Source organism: Diceros bicornis, chromosome 2 (assembly GCF_020826845.1).
Source record: "Diceros bicornis minor isolate mBicDic1 chromosome 2, mDicBic1.mat.cur, whole genome shotgun sequence".
Classification (NCBI taxonomy): domain Eukaryota; kingdom Metazoa; phylum Chordata; class Mammalia; order Perissodactyla; family Rhinocerotidae; genus Diceros; species Diceros bicornis.
In genome coordinates, this window is record NC_080741.1 from 32,791,186 (window position 1) to 32,818,995 (window position 27,810).

Here is a 27,810-nt window from a genome sequence, read left to right on the forward strand (position 1 = left end):
TTCAATTTCAAACAAAAATAATTTATTTTAATTAAACGATTTCTTGGCATTGTTCAAAACATTAATCAAGCCACTATCTCATACATTTTCTTTACAAAGGAAAATTTCCAATCTTGGTTTTAAAAAAGGCAAACCAGTAAGCTACATTAGAGATTAGATATAATATACAGCCTATGCAGCCGCATGAGAAATAGTTTCTGCTGCTTTGTTATTACACAGGTAGTTGCTTCCCTCAGCTAAAGCCCAGAGTCTTGTATTTGTTTTATGCATATTGGGTTTTGTTCTATTACTTGGCAGGAGATTGTACTCCCTTGAGTCAGCTGTGTTCATTGGTCAGAATAAATTCCAGCATATGACACCAATTCCATTAATCACAGACAAGCTTGAATAAGTGAGTAAGATAATAGAAAGACAAAAATATCTCGTGAACGGTGAACATTGTTTATGCATGTATGCTATTCAGTTAATATAGAAGAGGTCTGAGATACTGTTGAGTTCAAGATATTTGAAACTATCAAAAAGGATAAAGGTCTCCTACATGAAACACTTTATCTCAGGCAAAAGATGTATGAACCAAGTAATATATTATATTACTAATATTAATACTGCCACCTTGAAAGAATTTAAATAAATTTCCATGTGAAGCGATCCTTGTTATTTCCTTGTTTATAAATGATAGGCCACTTAGAATCAAAGAGTTTGGGGACATTTCATGATTGTACTATATCAATACAGCACAGAATTTGGTTTCTAGAATTAAAATTCCCAATTCAATTAATTAAAAATCACTTTCTCAATGAGTAAAATGTTATATTTCAAAACCAAGTCTAACAATTTATAAGCTTCTCTACATAACAAGTGGGTGTAGACCCTTTGAAGAAAATAACTATAACTTATATAGTTAAATATGCATTTAGATTTTCATTATGGACCACTGAAGGGACAGATTAAGACTGAAACCTTTCTACTTCTAATTGGATGATGTATAGGACTGTAAGTTTATTCACATACCACATAGTTTTTCAACTATTTCATCACTTCTTTCAATTAGGACTTGAGGGATGTACTGGGATAAGGTTGGCTTCAATGATCAGGTTATTTCAAGTCTTAAAATTCAAATTGCAATTTTAAATTTTAACATGGTGATTTAAAAATGATTTTAAATCTTAAACTTGGAAACACAATAACATAGAGAGATGGAATAACCTAGATATTATTATTCCACTGTAATAAGTTTTCATATCTTTATGCATTAGAAGGTCAACAGAAACAGAACCTATTCTCATTGCCATTTGCTCCTTTATGCAACTTAAAGATAAACTTACTTAGATGATTTTTCTGATATTAATGGCCTCCTTCATTTTTATGAATGGATATTTAGGCATTTCATATGCTTTGTTAAAACCATGTCTAAAAACTTGCCCTTTCTTATGTGAGAGGCAGAAATTTACAATTAATATTAAAGGTAGAATTGTCTTTTTGAAACACCTTATTTATTAATTAGTAGTATATATCTGATTCTTAGCCAGAATATGGAGCTGGAGGGTGCTCTTTCATACTACAAAATCAACTACATAATACAGTACCGTATGTGCAAACGTATATACTGAAGAACTCTGCAAGTTTAATCAAGATTCGCTTTCAGTTTGTTAAATAATTTCTCGAGAGAACCACTGAGGGAAATAGATACAGCATGAATCTCTTCAGAATTAATTCTTATAAAGGCAGTTTTGATTATGTTGATCCAAGTAATGCAGTGGTGGCAGATTGGATAAAGGCAAAGTTTTATTTTTAGTTTCCCCAAATGCTGTCTCACTTGATTTAGGAGGGCTTGGGAATACCCAAGAATTATCTTCCAGAGAATTTCTGCCATAAGAGTTGTGTTCCTGAAAGTTTGTACCATCATGAAGAACAGATTGCTCATTATCTGTCCATGACTGGAGAACTGCTTTCTCTGATAAAACCTTTATATCTCCTGGTAAAGGGGAAGATGTGGTATGACAGAGAGTTTTGCCATTTGGTGAGACAGGGGAATGTCTTTTGTACGATGCAGTAAAATGCGTCAAGTGCAGTTTTGTGCTGTCTTTCCCAAGGTCTTCCATGCATCCTACTGGGGCACAGGCTAAAAAGAAAGCAAAGGCTAAATGTCAGTTGTCATGGCATTTGTAATCATAAAATATGTAACACTTCATTAATTTGGTTGAATTTAGAAGTGAAAATAAAATTAACATTTTCAAGGTAGTGTGATCATTGGGGCACTGTGACTTGAAGATACATAGATGACCAGTGTTCTGTGGTCTAATCCTGGATCAGCTATTTACTGACACTGTGACTTTAGGTAAGTCACTCAACTGCTCCAGGTGTCATTTCTCTTGTCTGCCAAATGGACATCATAATCCTGTCCCGCCTATATCTTAGAGCTAATCAAGGAGAAGAATTTCATATTTTAAAAAGTTGGAAACCAATGAAGTTAAAATACAAGAAAAGAGATCCTGTTCTTGGCTCTTAATGTGGCTAGAGAAGGCTTGCAGACTGTTTATGTGTCAGGGGAGACTAAGAAAGCTGTTCTTAAGTTTTAGTAATTTTTTATTCAATATAATATTCCTTTGCTTATTCAAATTTTTTTTCACAGATGGTCCAAAAGTAAATTTTTTCAGAAAGAATTATATTGTGAATTGGTGAGACCCAAATGAAGTTCTACTATACATTAAAAGGCTTTTATGGATAGAACAGTTTAAAAAACTTTTTTTTAATGGTAAATGTAATGGTTTGTTTAATGTAATGTAAAACAATGTAAATATTTACGCAAAAAAATTCTGCTATGGTCACAATATAGGTCATGTAAAACAAAAAAAGCAACAAAAATGTGTTTAGTACACGTGCAATGGCACAGAAAACAGACTGCTCTAAAGCTATTATTTAGCCACAACCAACACAATCGTAGTGTGAGCTTTTCCTCCCAATTCAACCTACCAAGGCAAAAAAGAAAAATTTATCCTAAGCCCAAGAAGGATGCCAAGTACAACTAAGGATTGACTCTCTGTAGTTTTAGAAGAAAGAAACTGAGCCACATTATAAAATAAGCTCATTGCCTTTTTTCTTGGAAGGAGGGATGAGTTGGGGAGAACTGGAAGTTACAATGCTTAGCTTCTGGACAAGGATGGTATGCAGGTCAGAAAAAAAAGTGATCTAATCTCATCTCTGTCTACTCAAAGCATTGAGTTCTGTGGTGAGGAGTGATGGCCTTGAGCCTGCCACTGTCGTAGGGAATGTGCTAGAAAACTTATGGCTCAAAGGACCAAAAGATTTATCCTTCGCCAGGTCATAAGGGACACAAGAATGAACCATTTCCAAATATGGAAAGAGCATTTCTCCTTTATTATTCGTTGGAAGTTATATTTATTATTAACCAAGAGCCACATGAACGCTCACTGCAAAATTACTCTGTGAGTCCCTTTTAAGAGAAGTCTTATGTCTACCATCGACTTGCAACTGCTTCATATATAACCCTGACCACTGGAAAACTTGAGGACAAAATGAACCATAAATTAAGTTAGGGCCTGCCGAAGTGCCATATTATTTTGCTTGATTCATAAATAACTCTAGAAACCGAAAGGAATTCTGAATTTGATTTTCCTTCCCAATGTGCAACACTGTTCCTCACTTTAGTCAACACTCCTGAAGAGACCTATTTATAAAATACAATTCTCTTGTGCCCTCTTTAGGGACAATCTGAGATGCAAATAGTTTTAAATTAGGTGGTAATTACTTTTTATAAAAAGTTGCATCTTATTCCTTTAAAAAGTAAATTTTAGAGCATTCAAATTTATATTACACAACTTTTCAGAAATATAACTGTTATGTAATAAAAGGTACAAATGCACTGATTTTTCTCTGAGGTATAAAAAGAGCTTTGGCAAAGTAGCCACTACTGGTTAACACAAAACTCAGAAAGTTTAGTCAGCCAAGCAGTTAAATATGAAAGGCAAAGCAATGAAAATTTTTGTTTGGTTGAAAGGGATAAGGAGATAACACCTACAATCTATCCTGATAGAAAAATAAAGTCTACAAAAAATGAAAACAACCAAATAATGAATCAAAGTTATTTTTTCAAAACATTTTAAAGAGCTAGGTCTTTGGTGTATTCTGTAGTACTGGAATGAAAAACAGCTTTTGGTGTCTTGGTGTCTTTTTTTTTTTTTTTTAAATATATGAAGTAGTTGTGGTAAAAGGTCAACTAGAGCAAACTTAACACCTCAGCCTTATACACATAAGCAACACTTGGCTGAGAAAAAAGCCACAAGGGGAAAAGAATACAGTACTGAAGAAAAAACACATCAGCAACACCTTTATGTGTGAAGTTGACCAGTATGAGACTGAAGCCAAAGCAGAGAATGGGTAGGCTGTGAACCTACTATATATATTTGGCTTATCAAACTTATTTGATGAGATTTCGATAAGATACGATAGCTAGTTGCTCTTCAAGCAGTTTGGCTGGAATCAGTGGTTTCCGGCAAACACAGACTTGCCTTTCTTGATTGTAGTTGGGGTTTTCAGTTTTCTTAGTAGTTCGGCTTGTACTTGAGTCACCAGATGTAAATTAGACATTTCTCTCTTCAGTTCCCAGTATGCATTTTGCATATTATCACTGAAATACAGGGTTTTTAAAAAAAAGTTAATGGTTATTACTCTCTTTATGGACAGAAGGGAATAACTTTAAAACAGAAATGAGCATATTTGCATTTCTGCTTGATTAATTTTGAGATGATATAAATTAAACTTCATTAAATAATTGAAATATATTTAATTAGGGCATTATAAGAAGTGAAAAGATTTTATTCATAATAACATTGACCTAATTTTTAGCAATTAACTGAACTATATTAAACAGAAGAATTTTAGTATTCTAACGAATGGGAGTTTCTTCTCAGACTTGAGATTTTATTATGGCCTATAATGTACAGTGGTGTTAATATATTTAACAGGAAGTTTGTTCTTCATTTACAAATCTGATGAAGTATAAAGTGACATTCATTCAAGTATGATTTTAAATTTGTATTTATCTTTTCATTATTCTGTTTTGACGTTATGAACTGAAATACTCTTTCAATTGCTGAATGTATACCTAAGCCCACATTAAAATAAAATTTAGGTTTCATGCATTCCATTCTTTTATGTTTGACTGGGCTGTCTCATATTGTTGGTTCTAAACCAATGTGACATGACAGCACAAGACATGAAAAGCCAGATGATTTCGTGGTAAGGGAAAAGAACCTAGAGAGAGAGGGGATTACATGAAATAGAAATAAAACTTCACAAATGCCTCTCATTCTTAAAAGTATTTTACTTCAATTACCTGAGAAATTATAAATTAGTTACTTTAAACCTAATTTTTATAAGTTTCATCATCCACTAAACATTCTTATTTGGATATTCATGACTTTCTCCTTTTTTTAGGTTCTTAATTGCCAGCTAAATAAATTGAAATCTTTAACATATATTCTTACTTTGCTGTACAAGAATACATAAAATATTAAATATAAGAACAACTCATCTCAAAGTATTCAAAGACTATTATTGCTTCTTAAAGATATTGTAATTTTAGTAATAATGAAATCAAATTAGACAAATATATCACTTTATGCTTCAATTTTTATCTACCTATAAACGAAAACCTTTAAACAAACTTGAAGGGATAACACTCTTGATATCTAAATCTAATATCCTAATTATGGAAGCAACAGATAATATTCAAAAACAGAATTAGTTTGAATTATGTAAGGTTACATACCCACGTATGTATATTCCCATCCACGTAGACTACAATTCTTTCAATAGAAGCAGCAGAATAAACTTAATACCGCTTTTAAGAAAAATCTACTTGTTTTAATCTGTTGTAAATGTCATTTGTCAACCAGTAGTCTTAAAAATCACAGGGCTTTTTGCAGGTTTTTGATAAGCGTGAAATAATTACTTCACAAAAATTAGTTAACCACCTCTACTTCACCAGTAAACATCTGAGATGTGTGCTACAATCAATGTTTCACATAAGAACCTGTCTTAAGTGTGAAGAGAGTTGTTGGTTCCTTGGTGCAATTCTGGGCATTCAGTATGCTTTCCAAAGAGTTACTCACATTACACAGCAGTAAGTGTAAACACTGTGCGTGTGCTAATTCATGCAGTCATGATATGAATAATACAGTTTAAAAACAGTGTTTTATTATTGGCATGAGATGGTAAATCAGTACCTGACTTGGAGGAAAAAAAACAAAAGCAAACACCCAATACAGTATTTGGAAACTGGTATTTCAAACGCATTTGATCATTCAAAATTGCTAAGCATGTAAAATAAAAGAGAAACAACTATAATAGAGGGTGTTAAAGCAATGTCTAATACACATTTTCCAATTCGATTTAATGAAAACTGCTTACAAATTAAGTTAAACTAAAAACTAGGTCACCAACTTTAACATACATCTAGTCTTTTTCTTTTGCCCTTAATGTCACCTGAATTGAAAACTACAGATAAAACAATTTAAAATTACTGAGTATAAGCTCTCCCTCTTGTGGATAACAAAGTAATGGCAGTTACTTTACAGTTAATATTGAAGTGCTAGTCTTCAAAGTATGTTAAAAATTTTTTAATTCTATTTGAACAAAATGTTTAAGTCAATACTTAAGTGAGACTGGAAAAGGCAAGTTGTCATTCACAAATCTTTAGCAGAGTTCCAACTAACCTTTATTTATCTATGTATTTTTGAGATTGTATAAACTGCATCCCCCCCCCCCACCCTGGTAGTGTGAATTTACTTAAGATTTGCTTTAAGTGCCATATAAGCAAAATTCCAATAATATGTATAGTTGTCTATAAAGAACTTATAAAACTACTTGAACATTGAGATGCAAATTGAGAAGCACCCCAAATGAGAACCCTAAAAAATAAATGAAACAAAAAAATGATGGTTGAGCATTTACTATGTGCTGCGCACTTCACCGACATTCTCACAACAACTTGACAAACTGAGTAACCTAGATGACACATGAGGAAACAGGTCCAGGAGAACTTACTCCACTTTAACATGCTGCTGTTTAAAGCCATCTTTTAGTTATCCAGTCTAATCAGACTGTCTGCTACCCATCTGGGGGTAACATTTTTTGTATCATCATCATCACTACCATCATCTTCATCATACATTTACCAAGCACCTACAATATGCTGACTGCCAACACAACCTTCTCAGCCCCGGTATAAAATTTCACACCTCTAAATTTTAAATGTAATGAAACTTGCTTATTCACATCTCAAAAAGGGGGTACATGTCCTGCTTACAAAGTAAAATTGTGTAAAAACCCAGTTTTCTTAGTTGACACTATACATTCAACTCTTTAATACTGAAATGAATATTCCTTTGATAAGAAAAATCTACTTAATTTTTTACATCAGTCGTACATATTTTTCTTTAGCTTCTGAAAATTTATTCAACTACTACATTCCCCCAGAAGAACTAAAATGAAAGTATGGGATAATCTTAGCCAAGAGACTTAGAAATGTGTATTTTGACAACTATGTTCCCCCAAACAAGTGTCTTTCAAATATTTTTGATTGTAAGGCACAGCAACCAATCATTTTACACTGCAACCCAAAGAAAACAAGTTATGAGAAACCATACTTACCCCCTTATTATGTATACTACACTCTGGTATATTCTATTGTTTTATTCCTTTTTTTTTTTTTTGGTGAGATTAGCCCTGAGCTAACATCTGTTGCCAATCCTCCTCTTTTTGCTGAGGAAGACTGGCCCTGGGCTAACATCCGTGCCCATCTTCCTCTACTCTATATGGGACGCCACCACAGCATGGCTCAATAAGCGATGCATTGGTCTGTGCCCAGGATTCAAATCCACGAAGCCCGGGCCGCCAAAGCGCAGTGCGTGAACTTAACCGCTACGCCACCGTGCCGGCCCCTTATTCCATATTTTTAAAATGCTTGTCTTATCTCACAAAATTTCATGATCAGTAAGGGAACATGGCACGGTTTGAAAAACACTAACCTAATTCATATCTCCTAAACCAAGGATTTACATTTTAAGAAGTCCCACAATATAAGTTTAAAACATACCTAGATCTAGTTTAAGAACTGAGGGCAACAACCTAAAGCTAACACCACAACAGTACACTGGCAGGACACTGGCCAAATTTCTGACAGGCAGGGCTGTTACTGTTAAATGATGTTGTATACAAATACCACACAAAAGGCCTCTGGTAATTAAAAGGTTCACTCTGCGTTAGAGAAACAATACAGTACCTCATTTGCCTGGCAATAATGATAAAGGAAATACAAAAAAAAAGTGTGAAAAAATGGGCGTTTTCCAAGTAACCGAAAAACAATCCTTAGAAATATCTAAGCTGTTAGTTAATGGTTTTATGGAAACATTCCTATGTACTTTTCCCCTAATATAGTAAACAATTTATCATCTGAATTGTTCCACTTAAAAGTGGATGAGGTGACTTACAAAGACTAATAAAACACAGAGCTATAAACTGGAAATAGGTATAAGGTAAAGGAAAAACAAGATAAAATGCAGTTAGGAATGAAGCTAACATAAAAATGCATGATATAAAGTTTACCAAGGGTAAGTCACAAATTTGGTTATTAGTTTTCTAGTTGCTAACCAGAAGAAGGAAACCTAATCAGTTCTGCAACCCATATTGCTTACATGAAACAAATGCAAACAATGTGCAAAAAAACACAAGTGTACTTAGGTACTAGAGAGCCATTGGAAGATGGCTTTAATTATACAGTGCTTTAACATACAGTAACTTTTAGACTAAACTTAAGGCAATTCTTTCTAAAAACTGTTTCTCTCAGCTGATACTCTGAATTAATACTGAGCTTTAGGGAATTCAAAACTGCACTTTGAAGCCACAATTACATAGCTCCACAGCCTTAAAAACTAGATTCACCTCCTTGGGCCTTCATCCTCCTCTAAGTCCTGGCATACAGATTCTTCACTATCTTGTTAATTATATGATGCCTTCAAACATACAGTTGACGGGAGGAGGGAGCTTTTCAAGTTATTCTCAGTAGAAATGATCCAAATTATGTAAAATATCCCATGAATGGAAGCAGAAGTCCCATTCTGTATCATGTACTTCTAAAATACTATTTATATAACCCTTTTATTTGACCTACTCTGATTCTAACATATTTGTCCCTTGCTTCTTTCCAAAAATGGTTTGAAGAGGCTTATAAACATGACAAATACAACAAAATTAATAAGGGGAAACCTGGGCTGACAGGAGAAAAGAAGATAACTTTGATAGAGAAGATAACTTTGAGAAATAATTTACATGCACATTGTACCAGACACATTGTTTTCCCTTCTTTTAAAAAGGAAAAACTTCCTTGCTGTAAATTTAGATGAAAGTTGGAGGCATAACTGAAGTGCTGTTTGAATGGTGGAGTTGATTACTTGCAACAGAGAGTGTATGACCCACAAAGCCTGAAATACTTACTGCGGGCCCTTTATAGAAAAAGTCTGCCTACCTCTGGATCCAGAAGAGTGGCTGCATGGTGTTTCCTCAAATTGTTTTCCCTAATTGATCATTTCTCTCAATTAGGTTTTTGATATGAATAGGTATTAGACAATTCACATTATTTACTTCAGGTCAGTAAACTTTGGAAGCCAAATGATCCAAACAATAAAATCAAATCAGTTATATTTCTTTGGATGGAAGTATCCATGTAGAGAGGGGATGCTAATATAGCAGAAACAAAAATTATCAGATAATTTACAACACAGTACACTTAGGTTACTTAAGTATAAATGATGTATATTTGAGAAAAAAGGGTTGAAGTAACATACATGCACTCTGATAGCTACTTCTGTTCTTACCCAAAGAGGACAGTTCTCTTAAAATTCATGTTATACCAAACACTAAGGTTGTCCAAGTTTGCCCTTAGGACAAAGTGGTATTACTGTTTATGGAAATGCATATTCTTCACGTACAAAATTAGGATTTATTACAGAATACTTTTACACAGCTAGCTCCATAAAATCCTATCTAAAATATTGAATGTTCAAAAATTCCGTTTAAAGCATCACAATATGCCCCCTTCTACTATTCAAGTTCAAGCCTATTGTTAAGGAACAGTTAGGTGTTTTTTATAAATCTATTGTGATCAGAGATTACATGCAGTACCCAAATAGTAACCCATTTGCTTTTAAGGTTAAATCACAACAGAAATTTAGGTACCTACACAAAGTGGCCTACAGAAGAAGAATGTATTATTTTTGAATGTTAAAGAATGTTCATACCTTGAAATGCTTAGTCTTTGGAGATCTCTGTTCTTTAGACTGTCTTCCTGAGATGGATCCTGTCATTTGTTTAAAAAAAAGTTTAAAAGTTGTAATTGTTACATTCTATTTATTCTCAGTACTTTATTACTAGAGACATGTTTCAGTTTTATCCATAACTGTACAGCATAAAACTAGATTTTATATTCAATTTTAATGAAATACCTTCAAACCTATACCAGATATTTCTAAATCACTTGCAATTAAATTCACTAGTGCTTTAATTTTCTTTAAAAAATAAAACTGCTCTCACATAAAAGAACTTGGAGTCTTACAAAATATATTTCTGAAGACACCAATCTCGTCTATACTCAAAAAAGGGTAACAAATTTAACAAATTACTGTTTATTCAAGGTACAGCTGAATGAATTCCATAAGAAAATGGAAGTTTATTGGTATTTCACTTTTGGGTATTATTACAAAAAGGTACCCAAATTTAACAGGTTACTGTTTAAAAAGATCAGCATAAATTTCCCCCTTCCATGTAGGTAAGAAAATGATAGGGTAAGGATTTCATAAAATCCTTATATACTTTTAAGTTTTAGTGGTTTAGGTTATAGATATGACAGAAAACCTAAAAAGATATTTAAAAGTGAACTTAATATGTTTAAGACAACTCTGTCACACACTTGTTTGCAATGATTATCATTTAAGGAGTATAACAAATAAAAATGACTATCACAGGTACTAATTCTCTTGGCAGAAGTAGCCACTACAAACTGAGAGAACAAAAAATTTTTTTTTTAATTTTATTTATTTTTCTCCCAAAGCCCCAGTAGATAGTTGTATGTCATAGCTCCACATCCTTCTAGCTGCTGTATATGGGACAAGGCCTCAGCATGGCCAGACAAGCGGTGCGTTGGTGCGCGCCCGGGATCTGAACCTGGGCTGCCAGCAGTGGAGCTCGCGCACTTAACCGCTAAGCCACGGAGTCGGCCCGACAAAATTTAATTTTACTATTTCTTATTTACATAATTTACATGATGTGTCCTAAAGTGAAACAATAAAAAGCTGCACAAGGACTTCAAGAGTACTCTGAACTTGGGAGAGTGAAATATCAAACTGTTTTCTATTATAGGAGTTAAAGCATTTTTGGATCTCTGATCAGAAAATACCAACTAAATACTGTAACAATTAAGTTGCATTTTACAGAGTGGTCTATGGAGAGGGGAAACAGGACTGGCCCCTGAGTCAGGAGAGGTTTGACCACTAACAAAGCATATGACCTTGGACATTTTTCTTTCCTGTTCTCTCCATAGGAAATGAAACGAGATCAGGTCACTTTTAGTTTCTTTGCATCATTAATTAAAAATAAACATTTTAATTAGTATATACTTAAACATATATGTACAATGGAAATCTTCATTTTTAAAGCCAATGACATTAAAAAAAATCTGACAGTTTGGGCTGGAAAAGTGTTTTTCCAGCTACGGCCTAACAATTCAAAGAATCTAATGTAAATTAGCAATAAGCACAAAGGAATTCTCTCTAATACTCAAAGATCCTGTTCCTGGTCAGTCATCAGTCTGCCATGTTTTAAAGGCAGTAATGGATCTATTTCCCAACCAGTGCCATGTGATGTGGGAGTTTCACATAAACGGGCCCATGGCTATAAAATCTCGGGGAAACACTGCTCAAGTTAAACAGGTTCCTATATTACAGGACTTCTCAGAACCTTTAGTACACTACAGCACATTGTAAATCTCTAAATGGGCTATTATTAGATACCTTAGACATCTACACCAACTCCATTTTATTGATCCAGTGTTTCCTACACTTCTTTGGCCCTTATGTCTGTTTTTCTCAAAGGATCACCTATTCTGAACATAAATGGCTGGAATATTGGGGGATACAGAAAGTCTAAAAGGCCCATAGTGGAACTGACACTGGAACCTTTACTTCATTAATACGAAACACTAATCAACTGACTTCACTAAGCACTTAAAAAAAAACAAAACCAAAAACCAAAAAAACACTATTATGTCCATGTACTATTTCACACTTTAGAAGGTGTTCTATGTTTCAAAGAAAGTACTATTCTTAAAAATATTTGTAAACATAACTACAGCAGATACAAGCAAGATTATTAATGTCAGCATAAATTTCCCCCCTTGGCTTACGCTTTGATTCCTATATGGAAGAGGACTCTGATCAGCAACACCTTTGAAATAAGATTTAAAAGTATACATCCCGCATCATCAAGATTTTAATTTGGAACACTTGATAAGTTGATACTAAGTATTTCCACTCTTCCTTTTCCTGCTTCATTTCTCTATATTAGTTGTGAGCATTTTTTACTTTAAATCTCCCCTCCCCTTGCCAAAAAAAAAATCCTATGAAGGTGGGGACCATGTCTTAAATCCTTTTTTAAAAAAACTATTCCTCCCTTATCTCACTTTCAACTCTTCAAGTTTCTTAGTCCCTCAGATTCAATTTCATTAGCAGTAAAGTGATTTCTAAAGTTTATTCCACCTTCAAAAGTCTGTTTCTGTGATTATGACAGAAGAATTAAACTAAAAGCAAATTTATCCCCCAGCACCACCTAGTGGAAAAGAGTAACTAATAAGAACTGACCTAGAACGCAAGTGCATGCACACACACACAGCCCTAAAAGCACTGCTTTTCTGGATTACCCTAATTAAATTTTTTTGAAACACATTCACTTACTGAATATACCATGTACCAGGCACTATACTAACTGCTTTACATATTATCTAATTTAACTTTCATGAAAAAATAGGTATTTAAGAGCGCAAGCAGTTAAGTGCGCACCCTCCGCTGTGGCAGCCCAGGGTTCGCCGGTTTGGATCCTGGGTGCGCACCGACGCACCGCTTGTCAAGTCATGCTGTGGCAGCGTCCCATATAAAGTAGAGGAAGATGGGTGTGGATGTTAGCCCAAGGCCAGTAAAAAAAAGGAGGATTCGCAAATGTTAGCTCAGGGCTGATTTTCCTCACCAAACAAACAAACAAAATACGTATTTAATATCTATCTTACAGAAAATAAGTTCAGAATAGTTAAATGACTTTCCTAATGTTACACAGTTAATCAGTAACACCACAATTATGAGTCATGATTTTATGATTCGATGGTACTGCTTAACCTCTATAAGGAAATATCCATTATGTATAAAAGATATCAAATTATTTCAAGTAGAATGTATATACTGACAATTATAATTCAGAACTTCAAGATGCAGATCTTTTCTTGCAAGCACATCTTTTAAAAAGCAGCCTCTCTGGGCTATGGCAACTGGGCTTGTGGGACACGATGCTCGAAGCCTTTGAAGGAACTGTGGTATGTGGTCACAGGTTCAAAGCTGGGAAAATCAACTTTAGATGTCAAGTATGAAAAAAAACATTCTGGCTCTAACAGGAGTTGACAGTAATTTTTGTACTGTTTCCCGTTTGTCAGGCCTGGGAGCTCCAAAGCAAATTCTCATTGTCCAATTCAGAGGAATTCATCTGGTCAAGACCAAGGCAGAATGCTATATTATTTGTAATGCCTGGGCTCATTCTTAACCAGTAGTCACCTTCGATAAAGACTACATTATAGAAGAGAGAACTGTTAACTCCATCTAAGAACACTTGGGATTCAGGGACAGAGTCCTGGCGGGCAGTCAGGAAATGTGAGTAGTAGTTCCTCTTTCAGTTGGTGGCATCCCAGAGAAACCTGAGGTAGGTGACACAGCTCCTCCTCAATAGTGTTGGAATGCTCTGACGGGCAAAATGGTTGAGTTGAGAAATAATTATCTAACTGGTTACCATAGTCTGAAATACATGAGTATATATAATGGCTATCTGACTCCAGACTACTAAGCATTTCAATTTCTTGTAGCAACTATTTTAAACTTTGCATTTGGTGCATTGTTCTGACATTCCCCCACTTCTCTACCATTTCTTCTTTTTATCCTCAGCACTACCTGTCATGACATCTGAAAACATGTATCCAAGCTTGTTAGAACCCAATGTAAAGCATCAGGAAACAGACTCTTGGTGAGGAGGTGAGAGGCAACTTGTGTTTTAGTGGATGACTTTAGCCTCACCACACTGTAGCAGCTCAGTAGAATTTTTTTGTTTTTGCTTTGTTTTCCCCCAAATTCTTGAATTTTCAGCTATTTGCTGAAAATTAAAGTTGCTCCAAAAGTATTACACTTCTGAAAATTAGTGGACTCTGTAAAGTGTTTTTTTTTAAGAATTCTAAAAATCAAAAGTTGTCTCTTGTGGTGTCTAAATTAATCAAATTATTAAGTTAAATAAAATGAGAAACTTAAAACCTGAGTTTTCTTTAAACTTTACAGAGAAAAGATGACTTAAGGAAACCAAAGGAGGAGTTTAAAAAAACAGCTTTAATAAATTAATAAACTAAAAAGCTTTTTTAAAATCAGCTTTTTTAAACAACAAAATTACATAATTCTGGGATTATGCTACAAGTATACAGTATATCAAACTTTGGCAAAAATGATTAAAGGGGAAGATAAAGGTGAATTTTTCAGAGAATGTAACTCTCTAATAGCTACAATTTATGTTGTCGATGATTTAATACTTAGCTATAAGTCCTACAAATGATGCACACAGAATGCTGAATTTCTCAATTTAATAAATTTATAGTACCGTTTGTTTGGCTTTTTGTAGCTCTATTTTGAGATCACTACATTCCTTCCTCATCAGTTCCAATTCTTGTTCCAAACCATGGATCTTCAGGTCACAGCTCAACTTTTCCACCTCCCAGTTTGATGAAGGTGCATTTAAATTTCTTATCACTACAAAAAGGATGGATATTATAATTGTTAATTCTGCCTTCTACATCGGTTGCAATTTCAAAAAGGTTATGCTAGTAAATTGTAGATATTAGAAAAACTAATATAAAACACACACAATTATTAATAGTTTTTAAAAAAACAGTAATTACTTTCAAAGATCTACGCTAATAAATCCAGAAATTTTGTTTTAGAATGTATTAATCACCCCATGCCTGATTTTCTGTTCAAGCTAAAGTACAAATTTGTCAGTCTGAAACTTTAAAATATACAACACTGAACAAGCATATGCTAAATTACAGACAGATCAATAACCTATTTATATAAATCAAGATTACGACAGTGACAAAAATCCAATGAGGTTCACTCAGCTAACCACTCCATCTAGCCCCTTCAGAAAGTATAAAGTTTGACCATCACACCTAGAACATGACATCAAAACAATTTTATTCATAAACACTCCTCTGTAGAAACTCAATACAACTGGACACTAACTTATCCTTGCCTTAGGTTCCTTAGTCTCTCTAACTATAAAAAGCCCCACCTAGCCACCATAAGAGATCTCATCTCAATCTCCTATCAAAAAGTCTCTCAGAGGCCTACTCTTACGCCTGTCTCATCAGAATGTTCATAGGAACAGGCTAATACCCATATCCCCTAGACCTAACTTTTCACCCCAGCATTTCATCCACACACTTAAACAAACTTCAGAAATTTAAAAAGAAAAAGAAAGTAATTATAACCACTCCATAACAGTGTGTCTAACAGTGGGCAAAAGTTGAGTAGGAAGGAGAAGCCGGGACATACCAGTAGGCAAGAGTTTCTGACAAGGACGGGGTTCTACTCATTTCTTCACCTACTTCATCACAAACTAGTCCTGAATAAAAAGCATTAAATTTACTCTAGGAAAAGTATAATTTATATCTAAGGAAAAGTAAAAATATGTTGATACTTTGTGAAAGCAGAACAGAGTAATATAAGCCTAAAAATTAAAAAATAAGTTAAGGCCTTAGCATACAGATATAGAAAATGATCATGGATATATAACACATGCATGGAAAAATGTAATCATTCCATTAAAATATTTATGACAAGTAAGTGGCATACCCTGCTGAGTTTCCACCTCTGTTCTTAGCTGGAGGAGTTCTACTTCTTTAGATTGTAGCTGTTCATTCAATACTTTCAAAGATTCAGAGTTGTCTTTATTCTAGTTAGGTAGGGAAAATGCCAAATTACATTCAATTAAATCTACAGATTGGTATTATATATTAATTTTCAGGTAGATATTGAAAAGACTGATTCTAGCCTTTTAAAAGCACGGTGGGAAAATGAACTCAGTTTTTCACTCATCTATTTTTTTTCCGAACTTATTACATATTATTCACTGGCTTTTAACACAGTGACAAATTCTACCACGATTTTGCAAAATAACTCAGTGATGCTAGATGTATTTCAGTCCTAAGCATCATTACATACTAAGTATTTATTCTGTACAGAAATAAGTTACAAATATTACTATTAAAAATTTCTATTTTTGCGTTGAGCATGTATATTTTCAACTTTTTATTTAATAAATGTAAATATTTCTCTTATTTCTAATTTTAAACCTCTTGAAGGAGAAAACTCATCTGCAACATATAGATATCATTCTTTTCAAACCAACTTACCATTTTATCCAATTTACTCTTCAAATTATCTCTATCAATGCAAACCTCCCGATATGCATGATAGGCCTTATTTACTTGTTCTCGCCCCACAGAACTTGTTTCTTCATCTAATCGAGCTCCTATAAGCTAATGGTATAAAATTAGAAGAGAAAGCTTAAGAAGGTATTCTACATAAAAAAAAAAAATAAGTCAGTCTTCTGATGGCTCTACATCTTACTTTAACCATTGCAATGCAGGGATAAAGCCTGGACTATAATTAAGTGAACATTTCACTTCCACACAATTAAGCTTTACTGAGTCAGAAAGCAAAAAAAGTACAGAATATCTTTAAAAGTCTTCTATTTTATGCTTTTACTTAATCAGTATTTTATACTTTGTAGTATCTGTTTTATAGCATATTAATTTATCATACTAAAACACAGTACATCATTCTTTTATGATGCTTTGGTGTTTTCCAAGCCAGCAGTATTTAATTTCCATCATCAGAAAAAGTATCAAGTTAAGGCGTACTTGACTTTAAGGAATAGATGTGTTAGTTCAATAAATCCTGGATTATTCCAGAATGGGAATTAACAGGCTTGCTGGTCACAAAGTACAGAAATACTTCCAATGTTAACTATACCAAATCACATTTTTCAACTGAACTTTAAAATAAACATAACTATAAACTCCAAAGTGTTACCTTTTCTCACTGTCCCAGTATGTCACAAAATGTCAAAAATTTAATTACCATTAAAGAAAATTCATGTGAATATGAAGAAAATATGATTATTTTTACAACTGACTCCTCTTCTCTTACTTCCTCCAAATGCATCAAACTGTATCAAGCCCCAGCCTCAAGTTTTTATAAGATAATTCACTTCCTTAGTTGCTAAGAATCCATTTCCTCCCTGCTTTGTGGAAGCTGCTGTTTGTAAAATACAAATGTACTGATCTGATCTGAAGAAACATAAACTAAGTTAAAACTTTAAAACTCAAAAATAAATGGATGAATGAGGAAGATTTCCCAATATACAAAGCCAAGTAGATCTGATGATTTATAATTGAATCAGCTACCTTGCTTATATATTCTATAACATTTAGGGGTACCAGGTTTCTACATGAAAAAGATAAACAGAGACATTAATTTATCAGTTAAAAGCATTATTCCTATTATGTGTGTTCAAGAACAAAAGAGAATGTTAAAGTAAAGAAGATGTCAGTCCTGGTGAAATTTTAGTCCTGGTAAAGACATTATTAAACATATTAGAACAGTGTTCCAGGAGCTTCCTCCTTTGACACTTTAATTTCCTTTGTTGCTGTCATTTTTTGTGCAGATTTAAAAATCCTGAACAAAATACATACAGCTATGAAAGTAAGACAATCTGAAAAGAGAGGTAAGAAAAATATTTGGAATACACTCCCTCCAAGTTGTTAAATCCTATTCTACAAATACTTACCAAGCACATGATATGTGAAACACAGTATGATAAGTACAACGCCCAGGGTTTTGAGATTAGCAGTGAGTTATCCTTGGAAATTTAGTACAATCATGGAAGACAGGACAGAAAAACATTTAAAATTTCAAATATTCTGAATTATTCCTTTAAGTCATAGAATATAATGAAGGTAATAGATAATTACCTTTTCTTCCAAAAATCTTATTCTTTTCTTTAAGAAAGAGTTCTCCTTCTCTGAATCCTTAAGTCGTTTTTTGATGTCTTCATATGCAGTGACAAGGGCAAAATGTGAAGCAAGAGACTCATCTCCTGAATATATTGAGACTGGAGTCACTGTGTCTCTCCTATGGGCTTTTTCATGATTCAGAATGCAGATATCATCTTCTACCAGTGCATCCATGACAGCTATTTAAAAGAATAAAAATATAAAATACAAATGTCTCACTGAATAAATGAGTAGAAAAAAGATATATTTAGAATAATGTGAATATTGGGGCAATGTTTAAAAACTCCTACTTCTTTTAGAGGCAGTATAGCATAGTGGTTAAGAGCATGGACTCTGGAACCAGACTGCCAGGGTTTGAATCCAAGCTCTACTACTTAGTGTCTGTGTGACTGCAAGTTGCTTAACCTCTCTGCCTCAGTTTCCTTATAAATAAAGTATAAGAAATAATAGCAACTACTTCATAGAGTTCTTAAAAATATTGAGTTGATATCTATAAAGCATTTAAAACCATAAACTAAGCTATTAGTAATATTTATACAAAGTTGTGAAATACCATTTTCATTAAAAGGATAAAAAATTTTAAACACTTTATACCCATATATTTCTTTCTCATCAACATTTCTACTCTTAGATATAAGTAGCAAGTTTTACGGCTTTCCAAATTATTAATTTTCAAAAACTCTTTTGAGTATAATTCATTATAACATAGTATAGAAGTTTTAATGCATACACCACTATATTCTTTCCATACCAGTAACTGATTATGCTTGTTGTGCATTCACAATGGACGACAAAGGAATTAGCATTTGAGCGCCCACTATGCTCCAGTACCATGTACTACATTCTTTTAATATTGTCTCATTTAAATTCATCAAAACAATTTTATGAGATAGGTATAACCTACATTTTATTGAAGGGATTGGAAAGGTAAAGTAATTTGCCCAAGTCAAGGCCAGTAGAACATTAACTCTGTGAGGGCAGAAGTTATGTCTGTTTTGCTCATCATTGTGTGCCCAACTCATCACTGTGTGGAAACTGCTCAATAAATATTGGTTATTGAATGAAGAGTTGATAGAGAAGGATTCAAATCAAACTTCACTCCAAAACCTAAGAGAAGACGCCAGTTACTTCATTAGAGAACAATACACTTACTCTGTACATCTACTTTTACTGTTAGGTTCAGCATTACTTCCTCATCTGAAAGTTACATTCCTGAAAAACACTACAGAATGAGAAATTGTGGCTTTTAAGACCTCATGGGAAAAAGCAGGGTAAGAGGGACTACAGGTCATAAGGGAATCTAAAAAATCCTTTAAAATATCTTTCACTTTAAAATAAAACACCAAATACAGCATTCTAAATAATGACCATCAATGGAATTTCACGTATCCTAGATTAACAATTCATGATTACCGAAAAATGTTTTTAGTCACTATCCCTTGCTTGAAATAACGTTTGATTGCTTACTAGTGTCAGTCACTGTTCCAAGAATATTATAGATGAGGAAACTGAGGTAGAAGGAATTTAAGTAACCTTCCAAAGTAACATAGTAAATGGAGACTTGAGACGTAAACAAAGGTGATTTAACTACAGAATCCATGTTTCACTATGCCTGCTCTTCTCCAAAACTTCTAATCTCCCTCCCTGTATCAATGTCTGTAAAGTTTGGTTTGCTTTATTTCAGATAACATGAGTACAGAGGAAAAGTTTTGTTTATGTGTTTTTCTGGGTCTGGTCTTCTATCGCTGTATTTTTGCTTTTCTGATTTTATAACCGAAAACTTCCAATTGTTCCCAACTAAAGTCAGAATTGGGCACGCTAGCAATTTGTTTTATCTAGGATTATAGGAAAGGCAGGCAAAAAGAAATGTGTAAACTACAAGTCTGAGTAGGTGAAACCTGACATTTAGTCAATCTTCACCAACACCAACTAAAAAACTTAACCAGGTAGAAGAATTCCTACTCTTAAGTTAGAATCTTTCCCAGTTTATCAAGGAAGTCCAAAAATAAGAAAGGACTATGCTACCTACAATATAGCCAAAGTATATTGGCAGATCCTCATACCCATAATTAACTCCTGCTGCTTCTGGTGCAAGTTGCACTTTCTCCTAATGAGGGAGAAAGAGTTTAATTTTCTTCCTCTAAAGGGGTTTGCATTTCCCTCTCTGGATTCAACTCTATTCCCAAATAACAGCAAACATCATTCCAACCATGCTGTTGCTAGCTGACACCCTCATATTTCCCTTCCAAAAGGAAAGTGTGGGTTATTCCCATACTGCAAACTGCAAGTATGCATATGTATCTCCATATAAGACTCTCTCACATACACTATATCTTAAAAGCAGAATAAAAGTAGACGGCTAGTTAAGTGGTAGGATGCAGTCTAGTTTAAGGAGAGGTAAAATTGTGCCCATCTTAGACATCTGATTTATATCTTACTATCCAACCAAATGAGCAAGATTTACAACTGGAATAATTTTTTTTTTCTAAAGACAGCTGAAAAACAAGAAATAAGCATAAACTGCTCTACACAGTCAAAACAGATGTCCGAAGTTTGTGTACTTTAAGGATCAGAGCCTACATGCTTTTGCTCTACACAGAGTTCTAACTAGCTCAGCTGTGTAATTTCCCAGTCATTCATTTTTATCATGAAAGAATCATTTACTCAGCAAGGAAAATCCAGTGTGGGAGACAACTGCGCAAAAAAATAATTATTATACTATAAAGGTAAGTAATATATTTGAAACAATACAAAATGCTATGAGGATTGACGGGTGGGGAGGAGAAATGGTTTTCAAGGAAGGTACCACAAAACACAAAAGCTCAGATGACTCTTAACCCTATACTCTTAGGTAAAGAGGGTGGTTATTTTCACTAATGGTTTGCTAACTTCCAGCAGGGAGAACAAGTTCAAAGGCGTGAAAGCATGTGGGGAGAAGGCATTAGAAAGGGAACGGCAAGAGATGAAACTAGAAAAAGAATGGAGACAAACTGAGATGGTCCTTTATGATAGAGCAACTACAGACTTTGGTCCTTATTCTGTGGAATTTAAGACAGACTTGGAGACGATTAAAGAATGTGAAGAATACTTACACAACACTTATAAAATATATTTACAACCAAATGAACTACTTAGCATTGAGCTAAGTGTTTTACAAATATTATTCCATTTAATACTCATGACTATCCTATGAAGTAGAAAATCTTACAACATCCATTTCACAGATGCGAAAACTGGGACTTGGAAAGGTTATGAAGCTTAGCCAAGATCAGATAATTAGTATGTAGCACAAGCACTTGGATTTCAGAACCTGAGCTATTAGCATTTTTCCCTCCCCAATGAATCTTTTACACACTTTAATTCATCAAGAACTACAAAACTAAGAACCCCTTGGAAAGTTTTAAGGTTTTAAGTACCTTAGATGGAAAGGAGTATACTGATTTAACAACATCACATTTTAGAGTATGATAACTAGTCATTTTTAGGACAAAATGAGTAGTCGGACTGGCTTATTTTACACATTTGTATCTGCTGCCTATTTTATTTATAAATCACCAAAAAGTTGCACATGGCGGTCTCTCTCTAAATATAAGAAAACATTACTTGCATAAAAGAGCTTTTTTCAAGTTTTATACCATTATTCTATATATTTATTCTATATACCATAAACATGACTTGAAATACACTGGAAAGCAACATGAAAATTGCTTATCTGTCCTAAAAATTATATGACAAATAGCCATATATTAACGCACAAACAGGAGAAAATCCACTAGCATCACAGATATGCATAAAGATTTATTAAGTTTTAAAATAACTGTCATTTAAATTTGTTGTAAAATGAAAAATTTAGTATCTATCCTTGCAAAAATAAATATGAAATCACATAAGCATCAGAAATATTAACGCTTCTATTACTCTGTACAAACTGAACTTCTAGAGATTAAAAGCTGCAGGGCCACGGAAAATGAGATCTCAGAAAGGTATCAAATAATACAAGGCAGATATCTATTATATTTATTACTATACTGAAAGGAAAACCGCTAGCAAAATAACAAAGTGGGCTACATGTAGCCTTCAGTTTTATTGCTTAGGCAAACATTCTTCCTCAGCCTTATTTCTACAAGGAGTAAAGGGAGCTGTAGTAGTCTGCCTCACAGTAAAGTAAGATTCAGTTTTATACACTTTTGTTGTGATGAAATGTCTCTTCATGGGTATCAGAAGTAGCTGGCCCAGGAAGTGTGATTTTCTGGATAAATGGTAAAAGACTACCTGGCTATTACTATACCTAATAAACTAAACCAAGCCAGTTCTAACATTTGGGAAAACTTACCCTATACTGTATCTAACTGTATTTACCATAACTTAAATTATCTTAAAATAACAAACCTGTGTTTACTTTCATCTTTAAAAAGTGAGTGCCATGAGCAGATTATTATTAAAGATTAGAATTATCAAAAGACTAGACAATATTTTAAATAGTCTAACAGAAATTGATAACATTAACTTTTAAAACTTGGCAAACATCAAAAATATTATCCAAAGATTAGGCAGGCCTCTCTCAATCATGAAAATCAATAATAAATGTACTCTACTGGGACATGCCACAAAAAAATGTGCCTTTTCCAAGAACATTCTAAGAAACTAGAGATAACCTAGAGCAGTGTTTGACAAAGTGAGGTGTGGACCACTGCCTTAAAATCACTTGGAGTTCTTTTTAAAATACTGACTGCTAGGGTCTACTGCAGATCTATGCAAATCAGAATATCTGGGGAGAAAAATGTCAAACTGAACTTTCAATAATCATCCCATGTGATTTTAAGTCCCATTCCAGTTTAAGAACCATTACTCTAGAAGAAACAGAGCTAAACAGCTACTACGTGATTTACAGAATTCCAATTATAAGTAGTATTTTTAAATATTTATGGGCATGGTTAATTCTATCAATTGGTAAACATCACCTAACTTTGCATGGAGATTTTATTTTTAATATTATAGGAAGTAATTTCATATTCACTATCTCATCTCATCATAATAATATAGGAGGGTCAGAAATATTTATTGATAGGCAAATAGGCATAATCATGCAAACATCTTATATATTTGGCAATTCAATTTTTTGTTTCTTCTTAGAGGTTTACATAAGAGAAGTATAAATTAAGAAAGAGTGAGATGGGCCGGCCCCATGGCTTAGCGGTTACGTGCGCACGCTCCGCTACTGGTGGCCCGGGTCCAGATCCCGGGCGCGCACTGACGCACTGCCTCTCCGGCCATGCTGGGGCCGCGTCCCACATGCAGCAACTGGAAGGATGTGCAAGTATGACATACAACTATCTACTGGTGCTATGGGGAAAAAAAAAAAAAAAGGAGAAAAAAAAAAAAGAGTTAGAAAGCATTGAGTCAAAGACATTGACAATTATTGATGAGAACAATGAAATGCCCAAGAATGATTAAAAGGTGTTCTGGCCAGCCAATTCCAATGTGGGGTGGGGCACAGTGGGGAAGGGGGAGTGTTTCCATACCATCAACAAGCAATGCTCTGGACACCAGCTGGGTGTCCTACAATTCAACTCAATTTTGACACTATCTACCTGGAGATAGCATCAGATTCCACAGGTAAAGAACTTAGTCCCACAAGACAGCCCTTCACTTCAGATGCCAATCGCAAGCCCAGGTTGTTATCTGTGCTTCTGAATGACCAGATACAAACTGAAGGTTTCAACAACCCCCTCCAACTCAGGACGCCAATCAAAAGTCCAGGTTGTTACCTATACTTCTGACCCACGGGCTACAAATCAGAAGTTCCCACGACCCCCTCCTTAGGTCTGATTAACTTGCTAAAGCTGCCCACAGAACTCAGGAAACCTGTTTACTCACTTGATTACTGGTTTATTACAAAGGATATTAAAGAATATGAATCAACAGACAAATGAAGAGCTACGTAGGGTGAGATCCCAAACAAAGGAGCTTCTGCCCTCCTGGAGTTTGGGGCTGACACATGGAAGTATTCTGGCTGACCAATCTGGAAGCGCTCTGAACTCTCTCCTCTTTGGGTTTTTATGGAGGCTTCATTACATAGGCATGTTGATTAAATCACCAGCAACTGATTCACCCTCTAGTCCCTCTCCCCTCCTCTGAGGTCAGTAGGACTGAAAGCTCCAACCTTCTAATCACATGGTTGGTTCTCCTGGCAACCAGGCCCCATCCTAAGGTGTTGTCCAAAACTCACCTCATTAACATCAACCCAGTCATGGTGGAAAAGGGTGGTGTAAAGGGGCTTGTTATGAATAACAGGACACCCATTTCACTTTCATGGCTCTGAAGCAATTTCAGGAACTGAAGCAATAAGACACCAAATACTATGACAAAAGATGCTCCCATAGCTCTTATCCCTCAGGGAACTCCAAGGGTTTTGGAAGCTATGAGGCAAGGAACCACGGATAAAGACCAAATATAAGATACCACCTTCCTAAACTATGAAGGCAAAATTTTAATGCAAATATGGAATGACAACCTAAATAGACAGAAGAGAATTCACATTTTTGCCAGGAACTGAGTAAAAGGTACAGTACACACATTACCTCAAGTCCACACCAAACTTGGCTAGAAAAGTCTTATCACTACCACAGATGGCTCAAAGAGGTGAGGTAAACTTGTCTATAACCACACTGGCAGTATGTGACAGAGCTAGGATTTGAATCAAGGCATATTTGGTAGGCTCTTTCTTCTATTCTACCTTGCCTCCTGAACTGAATCTTATTCAGAATTCCCATCATCCTTCTACCTCTGAGAAGCTAGAATATCCCTGTACCCACTTCATACAATCAGTCAAGATACTATGGAGCTTATGGCTCCATAAGCTAAGGCTTATGGAAGTAAAGAGAATAACACTTATTCCTCTCTCCCTATTTTTAATGAAATAATTAAGGGCAGAAATGGCCTAACCAGTTTATAAAGAAGGAATCATCAAGTGCCTTTTTTCAAGAGACTGTCACTCAATCTATGTACCTCAGCATTCAAATGCTCTATAATCCATTGAGTGCCCAAAAATGTACTCAGCATCAGATATACAGTATGGAAAACTCCATTTTCATTTTTATAACCCTGAGTTATCTCACTAACTGTATTAGTCCAGAAACCAGTTTGTATGGCCAAGGAACCCTAAGACTCTTTCAGGGTTAGCATAGGTATAAAGCACAATCTACTTCTTTTCATTCCTTTCGTAAAGTAATACATCTCAAAGCAACTGAGCACCTATACATGCTAAATGTTACTAGTATTAGCAGTCATCCTGTAACAGTGATAAGACAACTCTACTTTAATCCAGAATATAACTACCACAAGAAAGAAAAAAATAAGTTACATGGTTCTATTACTTCATGGATTATGAAAACTTCATCATACCAGTTTATTTAATAATCGTTCCGTGTTGATAATTAATATTTACCAAGTGTTTATGGTACGTCAGGCAGTGTGCTTTGCCTCTTAGGGAAACTATCTCATTTGTTCTTCATATCAATTCATTAAATCTACAGAAGATCCGAGCAACAATTTCCTCATATCACAGGTGGAGCAACTAAGATAGGAAAACGTTACAAAGTGGAGGAACCAAGAATAAAACTCAGCCAGTTGACTCCACAGCCAGCAAAACTCTTGGAAACTATGCTTTGGTGCCTTGGAGAGTAAGCATTATTCCCATTTTAGAGATAGGGAAAATGAAGAAGAGATTTAGTTTCTTACGCAGTGTCAAGTGAACAAGTGGAAAACTCACCACTCAGATGCTAAGTTGATTTAATCCAGTGCATTTCCCATTACACTATACTGTCACAGTATCGCAGTAAAATTTTGCGAACACGACCCTGAGAGGGATGCACCATTCCTAATTTACAGACCATGTAGGGAGTGTTCCTAACAGGCTGAAAAATTAGATTCTGCATGTTTAGAGACCTGGAATTTAAATTACGCCTGGAATTTAAATTGAGATCTTGCTCAATCCAATTTAAAATTCCAAGAGTGAAAAAGAAAGCAGCTTCTATGTTTAAGAGGCAAGAACCAATTCCAATCCTATTACGTCACTGTCTTTGATCATCTTAGCATATTTTCAACAACACATCCTGGAGCAATTTATGCTTTCATTCGTATTATACTTTTTGCAGTTTATCTCACTTCCCAGTATTTGAGTTCCTTCTTTCTAGGGACTGGGGTCTTAGCCTACCTTGCATGTAGTAATCACTCAGCAAATGATCAAAAACCACAGTGAACACACAGGTTAGACACTGGGGAAACGATGAATACCTACTGTTAGGCCTCCATAACGGTAGTCCAGAGGGTTGATGTCCACTGCTCCTATGCCCCAAGCAGTACCGTCCTAGCCACACGTCCCTCCTTCGGTTCCGATACAAAGGCAGTCTAACGAATGAAATATAACTGAAGAGGCCCCAGTAAAGCGGAGTACCGAAAGAAATTCGGCAATAGGGAGAAATCAAGTGAAGTACCAAGTAGGGCCTGGAAGGTCCGAAGGTGACAGGGGTGAGGGATGCCGAGGGGTGGGGCCGGGGTTTGTGGAGAAAATGACGTCTCTCTTCGGACCAGCAACCGCAGCGGAGGTCGGTCCCGGCACTACCTGCACCCCTAGCCCGGCCAAAGCGAGTCACTCACCCCGAAGACAGGCGACGCAGGGCCGCCCCCAAGGCCGCCGAGTTTCTATTCCCCGGTGTTTGGAAACGGACCGAAAACAAACCGGGTCGCCAGGGGTCACCACGGGCTTCCGGTTTCCTCGAAGACACCGCTGCTTCCCCAGCGCAGGCAGCAGCTCCGGGAACGCCGCGGAGGGACTCCCATTTCTTTGGCCTCGGCTGCGCCAGCACGGGCGCGGCCCTGCCCGTCGGCCGGGGCCCAGGAGGTTCTGGAAGGAGGGGCAAGCAGAGGCAGGAGGGGCCGAGCCGCAGCCGCAGAACGCCCGTTACCCAGCAACACGCGCGCGAGACCCCGGCCCGCCGGCGCCGGCCTCGTCTGCGCCTGCAGGGGCCAGCGGCCGCGTCGCGCGCTCCGGACGGGAAGCGCTGTCGAGGGGGTCTGGAAGAGAGGACGAGAGCAGCGCACGACCTGAACAGAGGCTTCCGTTGTCCGCAGGCTCGGCGCCAAGGCCGCGCGAGCAAACCGGAAGTCAGGCCCGAAAGAGCTGGGAGGCCGTTCGCGGAGCAGCTGCCTTGCAGGGGAAAGGGGAGGAGGAGGTGGGCGTGGCGTACTACGTGTCCCGTGAGTCTCCGCGGCGGGGCGGGGCGGGGCCGCGGCCACGCGAGGAGGCGGAGGCGGAGGCGGAGGCGGAGGCGGAGCCCGAGCCCTAGTTGGGTAAGAGTGTT

At 35.8% G+C, this 27,810-nt stretch overlaps 1 protein-coding gene across 5 annotated transcripts; it reads right to left on the bottom strand.

Moving 5' to 3' along the window:
• Positions 1 to 27,628, bottom strand: AZI2 (5-azacytidine induced 2). Of its 5 annotated transcripts, none has more exons than XM_058554170.1 (9): positions 27,107 to 27,627; positions 19,601 to 19,660; positions 18,407 to 18,627; positions 16,784 to 16,909; positions 16,224 to 16,323; positions 14,971 to 15,119; positions 10,320 to 10,378; positions 4,530 to 4,648; positions 1 to 2,122 (listed from the first exon to the last, which is right to left on the bottom strand). In XM_058554170.1, exons 2-9 carry the CDS (start codon positions 19,632 to 19,634, stop codon positions 1,710 to 1,712), a joined length of 1,221 nt encoding a protein of 406 aa, XP_058410153.1. In that variant the 5' UTR covers positions 19,635 to 19,660; positions 27,107 to 27,627; the 3' UTR covers positions 1 to 1,709. The 5 variants fall into 5 exon arrangements, 4 of the variants coding, with proteins under 4 accessions (XP_058410153.1, XP_058410144.1, XP_058410137.1 ...); XM_058554161.1 differs by having other exon boundaries at positions 19,601 to 19,670; XM_058554154.1 differs by lacking the exon at positions 19,601 to 19,660 and adding an exon at positions 26,748 to 26,857.
• Between the last annotated feature and the right edge of the window lie 182 nt (positions 27,629 to 27,810).